This window comes from Pygoscelis adeliae, unplaced genomic scaffold, assembly GCF_000699105.1.
Source record: "Pygoscelis adeliae isolate BGI_AS28 unplaced genomic scaffold, ASM69910v1 Scaffold632, whole genome shotgun sequence".
Classification (NCBI taxonomy): Eukaryota; Metazoa; Chordata; class Aves; order Sphenisciformes; family Spheniscidae; genus Pygoscelis; species Pygoscelis adeliae.
The window spans coordinates 348,703-359,564 of record NW_008824227.1 but is presented as its reverse complement, the minus strand read 5'-3'; the positions used below and the strand labels follow the sequence as shown (position 1 = coordinate 359,564).

Below are 10,862 nucleotides of genomic sequence, written 5' to 3'. Positions count from 1 at the left end.
TTCTGAGCGGGCTGGGGCGGTGCTGGTTTCCCCTCTGCGAGGCCATAAGTAATTTTCCCTTCGAGGGGATTTCTGTTTCGTTGTTAAAGCGCGGTTGTAGGAGGGGCGGTGGCAGGTGGGCGCCCCCTCAGGTTGCTTCCCGGCGGGTGGCTCTCCCCGCCCTGCACGAGGCTCTGGTTCGCTCGCTGTTGGGGCAGAAGGGGCCGGGGCTGCCGGCTGCCTGGGGCAGCAAGGCTGGCCTGCGGCTCTGGCCGTGTGCCGGCTGGGGGGCTTGTCCGGGACCGGGATGGGCGAGGGTGAAACGACCCACCGTGATGCTTCAGCCAAGTCTTCTGGGTCCTCTTAGGGCTGTGTCTTACGTGTCTTTATCCTCGTTCCTTCCTGAACGTGTTGGCTTTAGTTTACCTTTTCTTCCCCAGAAATCCTCTTCCTCAGCTACCCAAAATCTAATCATTTTAGAAAGGAAGCAAGGTCCATCTTGGCTTGAAAAGTAGTAAGCTAGGATAGTTCTCATGCGACCATGTAAAAACTCGGTGGAACTTTGTCTACATATGACTCATTTTGCTCCATCTTGCTGGCTTCCCGTCTCATCTCTACTTCAAAACATACTTTGCAGTGGTACTATGCACCACTTGGTTTTTTACATCTGGTCCGCAGCTGAGAAAAACTGCTGTAAAGCTGAACATGGGGTAGCTTAGAGCAAAGAGTTCTTTTTACTTATCATGTAAATTTTACCGAGATTCATTTTAGTGGCATCTACTGCATGTATTTATGTTAAGACAAAATATTTATAGGCCTCTAGACAATACAGAGGGTATTTTCACTTTTTTTGCTCATATTTCCTTAAATATTCTTTATTTTTACTTATGCATATATATTTTAATAATTTTTCAGGAGATCTACTAAGTTCAGCGTGTTACATGCGGAACCTGTAGTATTTATTCTGTGTGAAACGTAGTTGTTCCAGAGCACAACTGAAGGGGGAGCACGTAAATTATTTTTGAAGACCGAAGGTATTTGTGAGTATATACTGACACTGAGGCAAGCTAAAACCATTTAAAAACAATGCAGTTCTAAAAATTAAGAGGAAAAAAAATGTAAGCTATTGTGAAATTTAATACCTTGGTATACCAAGAGGCAGATGTGATCTATCTTGAGTACTGGAGTTGTGCTTAATGTTTATGTTGCTTATGCTTATTCTTGCCTTGGTTACTTACGAGAGACTTAATCACACAGTTTAAGAATAAAAGCAACAAAAAAAATCTGCACTCGTTTTTACACAGTGCCCTTTCTGTTACTGGATTTCACTAGCGAGAGCTCTTTTTGTGCAGCAACACAGAACTTGGTGTCAATTTACAGGTACTTTTTTTTTTCATAGCCTTCAGTAGCTAGTCTGTCATAGATCCACCCATAGACCTTCTTTACTGTAAACCAGCTATTCCCTGCCTCCTCTTCCTGCTAGCATTTCAGTCCAGAAGTTAAGGAGTTTGAAACTTAAGACTTCCTTGAATTTCTTTGGTAACAATCGACGTTTAGTCAAGACTGGAAACAATGCTTCGAGTGATTGTGGAATCTGCTACCAACATCCCTAAAACCAAGTTTGGGAAACCAGATCCTATTGTTTCTGTTATTTTTAAAGGTAAGGAAAGCTGTCATAAATGTACTCAGTGAGGAGCTTTTCTGAAGGATAGTGCCCTATGTAAGTATTTGAAAATCTGTGAAAATGTGTTTTCCTGAAGTTATATCTGATGTAACTTTAGGGAAGACTTTTTAAATAGAGAGACAGGAGTTACCTGAATGAAGTTTGAACTGGGTGGAGTGCCTTGGTCTTTTCTGGCCAGCAGTGCTTCTGTTTCAGGATCCACGTTTTACAAGCTTTTGCAAAGGCTTAGCCCTTTGCTTTAAAAACCCAAATCTAACTGCACAGAGAAATCCACTTCTAATTCTGGTATTGAAGATTACCTTGTTGTTTTCTATCTGAAAAAATCATTCCTCTGTCTCGATTACTTTGCACAGCCACTGCTCACTGTTACACCAATTTTTATTGTGACTGGTTTATTGTTATTACCAGCATGTTGAAAAACAGTAGTACCATTACTGAAGGTGTTTTGTTTTGTTTTGTTTTTTACAAACTGAATTGCACTTTAAAATTTTGCCTGTTGAGATTATTCAATTTAAAATAAAGATTTAGGAAGGAAACCACATATTACACTTGCATTGCTCATCAGATGCGTATGGGAGAAGAATACAACAGTGTGATAAAACTAGCATTTGTATGTAAAGCTAATTATATTTTACAGTGTATTTTACGTGTTGCCATCATTTCCTCACTTGGCTAGACTAAAGGAACTTGATTTCAAGTATTGGTTTATCTCTAAGGTGCAGAAACCTCCAAGCAATTTTGGATCATGTAATACGTTAAACCAAACTGTGACAAACGGTCATCTTAATTCCTGGTGACCTGGTTTCCTAACTGTGCACTGAAATGGAAATGGTATTTCCTAAACTATGAAAAATCATTGCGGGGGTTTGTCACCTTTAGAAACCAAATCTGAAATCATGACATTTTGCTGGAGGCTGGAAAAGGACAAGGCAGTGCATGTCCAGTGTCTTAACTTCCAAAATAAAAAGTTTTCGGATACTTTATTTCACCATCAGAAAGATTCCATTTCCTTTCTTTTCCTCCTCTCTTTCAAGTTTGTTTTTTCACCCCCCCTGTGTGTTAGGGCAAGTGGCTGAGTCTGTCTCAGTAGCTTTTGGAACTTCCTAATTCTTAAAATATTTTATTTGCCCTGCAAAAAGTGCTGTTACTGGTATACTGTAATTTCTCTGGTTTGTTCCATTTGTTTCTACTGCTTCTTAAGCATTCATATTTTCTTTTCAGTTTCTTGTCTTTCTCTTTGCTTTCCTGTCACAGTTTTGCCTTTCTGTTAGCTCTGTTCCTGCAGTTTCATAATCCAGAGTTGGTTTATGCCTTTGCTTCTTTATGCTTTGAGTGTCAGTTTAATTCCTCCCTGTAATCTTTTGTTCCTACTGTGTGCTCTAATGCAATTAAGTTTTACCTAGTAAACATAAGTTACAGATTTCTTTTTTTTTTTTTTTCTCCTGCATTGCTGGATTTGTTTCTCAGGCCTTCAGTTATCCGAACGCAGGAATTGGGCAACAGACATTCAAGGAATGAGTTTATGTTTATCCTTTATGTGCTATAACTGGGATTTTTAATGTTCACAAACATGCTTAATCATTGTCTTAAATACAACTATATAATTGTGACAGTTTTTTAGTAGGATATTTAATTTCTCATTATACCTGCCACTTCTTTTTATGTGGTTTTACTACTTACCAACAGTATGATTTTTTGCTTTCTGTCCAGAGTGATTCAAGGGGGCCAGAAAATACCAGGCTTTTGCCAGCTATTGAGCAGCTCTGATTTAGTTTGTAGGTGGAGTACCTGGTGGCCAGGTGCAAGGGCGTAGGGATCATACCTGAAGTATGAAAAACTTCTGGCTGTTTATGTTTATAGGTGTTTTCTATATACAGCGTGTTCCCCCTCATGCTGTTAGTGTGTAGAGATAGGAAACCAGTCTTATTTTGGGGAAGGTGTATGTCAAAGGGCAGCAGTCTTTAACAGTAGTACATACCCACCATAGCTCCTGGGGGACATACAAAACACAATTGGGAGTTTGTTTTGGGAAAAACTCGGGCATTTGCGGGACTTTGGCTGTAGCCCTGCAGTACATTTTCATGTTCTTGTTTGACTCTGGAGCATTGTTGGAGAAGTCTTGGAGAACAGCACTCATTTGACAGAAAATTGCTGTGGAAGTTGACGTTTCATTAAACAGTGTTTTGTTCGTTAGCCTTTTCAAACTTTAATTTACATAGCCTTTGCTGATGTCAGGTTCAGTAATTGTAAGACTTCAATGAAAATACACAGTATCTCTCAGGATTAGACCTTTATGGCTATGCTGTGAAGAAAAAAGCCATGATCCTACAACAATTAGTATGTAAGTGATTCTGCAAACACTTTTTATGTTAACACACACGTTAGTAGAGTTTCATCTATGTATAGAATAGACTTCATCAGATTTGTATAACTAAGCTAGTTATAGACTATACAGTCAGTACAATTAATACAATGACTGGTACATATTAGGAGGAAATAGGCAGCTGTTTCTGTTGTGATGGCTTATTTACAATAGAGGGGTTTTGTGCAAGCATTTGACTTTTTTTTTACACATTTATGTTCAGTCCAGTGGGATGGAACTTTTCGTTTATTTACTTTAAGAACAACTCACTGTTCAAAGAGAATTACACCCTGAGAGTAAACGAGTATTGCCGTCTGGAACTGGGTGCTGTTAATGCAGAATTCTGTTGTCACTCTACGTGAGACAAATTATTAGTCAAATTAATATGAAAAACTGTTGTCATTTGCTGAAGTGACACTAAGTGGTAATGATTAAACCAGCACAATTCTTTTGGTTTATCAGATATACCAAACTGGAGAAAAACGTGTCAGATTCTTGTCTTTGTGTGTAAAAATTGACACAATTCCTTATATGTGCAGTCAATACTAGGACATATTTAGTGTTTTGATCATTCCTTTTGACTGCCTCATTCAGCTTTATGCATTAAGAACTGATGTGAAATGGCATTCCGTTTGATTGGGCCAACTTGAATAAAATTTCTTTTTCCATTTGTGCTTAATCTAAGAGCTTTCCAGCAGGCCTGCAGTAGTACATAGCTATGTTAGTTTATATTTCAGTGTGTAAAAGAAAAGGGTATTAATTATTCACTAAATTTATGCTTTCTGTTTTGCAGAGAATTAAATTACCCTATCTTTAATTTCCTGGGTTTTGGAGGTCTGCCTGTTTGATCCTGCAGTTGCTACCACCATGCAATCTTAATTCTTCATTCACAAAAGTTTTATGGAAAACTTAGTGAACTGAAATGTGATTCTGTTTTGAATCTTAGACTTAAGACCGTTCTAAAAGATAACGTTTGCTTCTGCTATTCCCCACCTGCTGAAATTGATAAAAATACTAGTTATAATAGAAGAAAAAAATTAAGATGTAAGCATTGGTTGTTTTGCAGTACTGTAATTATCTTTCAAATGATGGAACAGTTATTATTTAAACAGCGCATCTTGAATGAATTTTTTTGAACACTGTGTCATCTCATTGACTATCACTAAGTTCTTATTACATTCATTTCCAATTGAGAATATTAAACAATGTGGTAGTATAATGCCTCTATCAAGATAAAGCAAATAATGATTTCTTCTACAGTACCAAGGTTATTGTAGTTAGTTGTTAAAGAAACAAATATATAGGGTGTCCTACCTGTATCCATTATCATTTCTTACTCTTATTTCTTGGTAGGGCCAAACTAAAAATGATGACTGCCCTATCTTACAGTTTATCCTGATGTGGTTTACAGTCTTGACTGCTGTAGCTGGATTCATTACCAGTAGGGGAAGGCAGCCTGAGGACCTGAAACTTATGTGAGCTCCTGGAATAACTGGGCAGTCCATCTTACCCTGCTTGGCAAAGATTATTTTTGGTGGAAGAAGAAAGGTCTTTGCCAACAGTTTTAAAAAAAAAACCCAAACAAAAAACCCCCTGTGCATTAAAAGAATAAAAAGTGTAATAAAAAGAAAGTCAGTAAAGTGAAGAAAATACCTGCAAAATACATGCTTGAGGAATGTGAATGCTACACTCAGACTGACTAAAATTACAACTAAAACCCAATGTAAGCTGTGTTTCCCAGTGTTTTTCATCCAACTTTCACACAAATGCATAACACACGAAGTTTTTTTCTTAGTATAATCTAGAGTATGCATATTGTCAGTAGAATCATAAATCTTACTCTTGTTTTTATGAAAATAGGTAGTCCAGAGTGGAAAATTTTAGTCCTTGTCAAGAATTGTCTTGACTGTCATTCAAGCCAGGGCTTTCCTTACCTTACAGAGTTACATTTGAGCTTAGGCAGGGATCACAGGACATTTATCCATTGGTTCCATCAGGATCAGGTCTGTGATTCACTACCTCCTTTACCAACAGCTGCAACTGTTCCTTTTTTCACCAGCACTGAGAACATCTTTTCCCTGACTCGCAGCTCCTATTTGTAAGGGGACTTAGAGTACCAGTGCCAAACCCCAGATGTTCTGGGATATTCAGTTTTGAAAATGCTTTGTCTCCTATTAGATAACATGAAGTTGAATTTCTCTTACTAGCATGTTAATTAGTTCTTTGTTCCGCAAGATGTGAGTCTACAGCATGGTATGTTATGAATGCTCTTTCCTTTGTGGTATGGTGTGAGTCAATATCCTGTATAAATTGTAGACAATTCCTGTTACATAAATGTGAGTCAGTTCTTGCAATTTGCAGTATGGGCTGACTTTTCTTCTTTCAGTACATCCCACTCTCATCCAATAAAAAAAGCCACCACAGTCTACTGCTTGAAGAGCGGGTATATGAACTTGCCCATGTGGCATATCTTTACTCCTGCTTTCCAGGCCTTTGCAACGTTTTCCTGGCAAAGTATAGCCATAACTTGCGAATAATAAAAATGCTATTACCTTTACTGTAGTCCTTAAATACAAGGAGTGTATCTGAAACTTAGCCTTCTTGTGGTGCTGAGCATTTTATAGATCAGCAATTAGTTTACTGACTGTACTTAAATATACTCATTTGTTATCACTAATATATGCAATTTCTGTTTAGAAAGCTGCGCGTTTGCCAGTGTTCTTTTGTGCTTCTGAGTGTTGTGTCAAGACTTGCTCTCCATTGGAGCTGTATACATATAGTGCAACTAAAAAGTAAAAATAAATGTTACTTGCTTTGAACCTGTTGTAAGAACAGAATTTTGTTTCCCTTTTTAATAGGTGAGAGGGGCCTGCAAAGAGCCTCTGCAACACTTGAGTTGTATTATTCCTCTCAGGAGAAGGAATTTGAATTGAAATGCCACACTATATATAATTTACCCCACACTCCCATGACTTGTAGGTTGACCAAATGCAAATTTTACCATGAAGTATGGAAAATTTGTAATTTTTAGGCTACAGTAAATGTCAGTGAAGTGATCTGCATAACCTCTGGAAACCATTTTTTCAGGAAAGACTGCATTTCCTCTTATATGCATGTGTATTTCTGCTAATAGCTGTTCATTTAAAGCAGAAAGTGGTGATGCTGTAAGCATATCTTCTTAAGATTTTTTTTCCCAAGTGATTTTATTTCAGAGCTAAACACTTGCAAGTATTTTGTAAATCGGATATGGTGAATGTGTAACACATTTTCTTTACTACTGAAGTTCATCACTTTGAGGTTACTGTTTAGTTTGATGTCTCCAAGTCTTTTAGTCTGTCTTCTTTCATCATTACTGAAGTTGCAGTCAAGGGTTATAAAAGGTTGAGAAACCTAAACATTAATTTTGCTTTTTGGGAATACCTCTAGGTATGCTTAAACAAAACAGAATAAAAAGCTTCAACTACTAAAATTGCCCAGGGGACTTTTTGATTGTAAAATGTGCAGCTACTGGAAGAGGCAAAAGGAATTGGAACGTTTGGTTTAAAGCTCAAGCTTTCTTTTGAAAAGTGAAAGGAAAGATTGTGATATTTGTGTAGTGCTTTAGCAAAAACAGATCATGACACTTTGTTTGTATTTGCAGATGAAAAAAAGAAAACAAAGAAAATTGACAGTGAACTTAATCCTGTTTGGAATGAGGTAATTTTTTTTTAATCAATTCTTGGTCTTTTTTAAGAAAAAACGTTTGTAAAGTTGGTAAGTCAATTTCTACAGTTGTGAATATTGCTTAGAAACAGGAACTAGTGATATGTGTTCTTCAAGGCATTAGTAAATGCAGGTGAATGGATTCATCTTGCGCCATGTATTACAATTCATTAAGTAATGTTTTTATGTAAAAGTAGATGGATATCTGGTGAGTTTGTGGGCTGGTTTTGTTCCCTCTTACTTTGGACCAAATTATATTCAGCCATTGCTTAGCCATATGTATGGGAACATAATTGGATCCTTTATTGTATACAAGGAAAAAACCCTACAGAATTAGAATGAATCATGTGTTGAAGTGCCTCAGGGTTTATTTGTAGGACTGGTCCAGTTTTGCATCTTCAGTAATGTTTTTCTTGGGGAAAATGTTTTCTTAGTAGTGTTTTTTCACAACCAGAAATGAAAGTTAAAGATTATTCTTACATTTTGTAATTAGGAATACAAAGAAAGGGAACCTATGAATATTTGTCTAAATTCAACAGCAACTGACTTCAACCAGTATTGCAGGGGAATAGTATCAGATCTTATGAATGATAAGAAAATACTTATGTTAGTGTGAGGAAGTGGAGCTGCAAAAGAGGTTATGGCTCAGTATTAAACAGTTCAGTTCTTTTTCTGTTATTGTTACTAGTAACTAGCAAATCAAGAATGTGCTATGAGCATGTTCCCAGATTTTTAACTTTGCTTTTGCAAATGTAAGCTGGTCTGGTCTGTCTCTCACTAAATGCAAAATTTATTTCTGAATAATTTTGTTGTATACGCTACTCTGCTGTTAATTAATTTACAAATAACTTGTAATTATAATTTGGTTTTGCTCCATTTTTTTGTTCAGATTCTTGAATTTGACTTAAAAGGAATTGCTCTGGATAATTCATCTTCCCTGACAATTATTGTGAAGGATTTTGAAACAATTGGACAAAACAAGTATGTTCTTTTTTTTTTTCCAGTATTAAACACAACTTTCAATACAGAAGTCCAGGGAATAAAATGGAACTGATGGTTGCTGGAGAGAAATGATGGATGCAATTAGATGGTTTCTGATGTAATACATACTTGTAGCCTGTAAACCAGTAGGCTTTCCATCCCTTACCAGTTGGATTGTTACTCTGAAGCAAAGTGTCAGCTTTCTTTTTATACTTAATTTTAGACACGCTGAAGCTAAATTCAAGGAACATTTTAGACATTTAAGGCAGAATTTGGGTAAAATTTAGATCACTTCACCTGTTACTGTCACTTGAAAACCACAGCTGCCATATTTCAGTTGGTGCGTACTTGTAATAACAGTCCTTGTATAACTAGATTTATGCCACTACAGATACCTGGTGCAGGTTGTCATCTTGTAGAATGGTGCAGGGCAGTACCCAAGACTACTATACATAATAGATGTCTAGAAAGTAGTTCCGAAGAGCTCTTAATTGGCATTTTCAGAACACAGCTAACACAAACCACCAAAAATTACAAAATGCAGTTAAGGCTCTTAACCATCTTTAAAAATCTCCCCGAGAGGCTATATTTTATGTCACTTATTTGAGTCTTGCCTAGGAAGAGGGTAAGCCTAAGTTCAATTTCCTATCTTGTCTGGAGGGATTGAAGTCCTAAACTCATCTCCTGGGACACTGACTTAGTCATCAGGATAAATATGCTGCATAAAATACAAAAACTGTCTTGGGAATGGAATCTTGGTTTCTGTTTTTTTGAGTGTTCTAGCTAGTGGGGTCTATGAAATGTCATGTTCCTACTGTACTCTTCCTGGGCCAATGCTTCATGAGTTCTCTGCACGGTTATCAGAAAGCTTGAACTTGAAAACAGAAGTAACTTCCCCAAGATCAGCTTGCAGAACTCTGTTTTGATGTCAGATGTGAGAGTAAATTCTCTCGCACTGAGTAGGGAAATGAATCCGTCTCCAATTGTTGGCCGAGTGTTATAAGCCTCAGGCTTGTTGCATATATGGAAGATTGGCAATGCTGTTGCTACCTCCTCTTCTGGTTATATTTTAAAAACATTGTTTAAAAATGGATTGAGGATTTTTTTCTTTGGTTGGTGGTTTGAGGTTTTTTGTTTTGTTTTGTTGGGTTTTTTTAAAAGAAAATATGTACTTTGATATTAAGAGAGTCTTCTGTGGAAGGTAAATTGAATAATCTCAGCAGAGGGAGAAAATGGGTATCTAGCTTCCCATTCCTTAGAGGAGGAGCCTAGACTGTTATAAAAATGGGGTGGGAGGCCGCTGAGAATTGCCTTTTCTGACATTCATTTCTTGGAAAGGAAAGGCAGAGACTCCTACTGTCAGCAAAGAATTTAGAGTTTAGGTCTTCAGCAGATAGAAATACCCATTTTCATGATGCCCCTAACATGCAGGAATTTAAGGCTCTTCCCCTCCTGCACCATTTCTGTTTTGGTTGGTGCTGTTAGTGCATGTCAATAGGCTTGAATCCTACTCTAAAAGTCTAAACTATACCAGTGCAGTACGTACAGCACCTATATACCTGGGTTCTGCATTTTTCAGACATCTAAAAATCAAGTCTCATGGGATCTAAGGCTGCAGATCTTTTTGTATGGTCCTTTTTTTTTTCATCTGTGAGAGGCTAAAGGAAAGTTTCATTTGCGCAGTTATTTGTTGAGCCCTCAGTGCTCAGACAAAAACTTCTTCATGTAGTAGTAAGACGCTTAGTTTTAATTTTGACAAAATCAGGTTTTGTTATTAATTTTAGAGAACTGAAGATAAACAAACAGTAGCTATATCTACGTGTGCCTGGAAGAATATCGCACAAAACACAAATAGATTTCCTTCAACTAAAAAATGAAAAATATATCTTATTTTTTCTACACATGAAGTAATTACAGCAGAAAAGATGCACAGAGTGTATGATTTTCTGGAAATTATTTTTTTTCTTAGTTTAATCTTGCTGTTGAAGACACTGAGAAAGGAGCCACCTTGAATGAGGCTTCTATCTTTATATGAAAGGAGATGGCATTATAAAAAGTTTTAGAGTACTAAAATGCTGTCAGGTGTCCATGTTGGCATTTAAACGTTTTTTGTAGGTTTATATTCTTACAGAATAGGAATGTGTAATAAGTAAA

The 10,862-nt window shown here is 37.0% G+C and overlaps 1 protein-coding gene across 1 annotated transcript in view; it reads left to right on the top strand.

Moving 5' to 3' along the window:
- The first annotated feature begins 1,551 nt into the window (after positions 1-1,551).
- Positions 1,552-10,862, top strand: part of MYOF (myoferlin) — a 71,232-nt gene continuing 61,921 nt past the window's right edge. The window contains exons 1-3 of the mRNA XM_009334805.1: positions 1,552-1,639; positions 7,666-7,721; positions 8,617-8,708. Coding sequence (XP_009333080.1) covers positions 1,552-1,639; positions 7,666-7,721; positions 8,617-8,708 — 236 coding nt within the window. The remainder of the gene's footprint in view (positions 1,640-7,665; positions 7,722-8,616; positions 8,709-10,862) is intronic.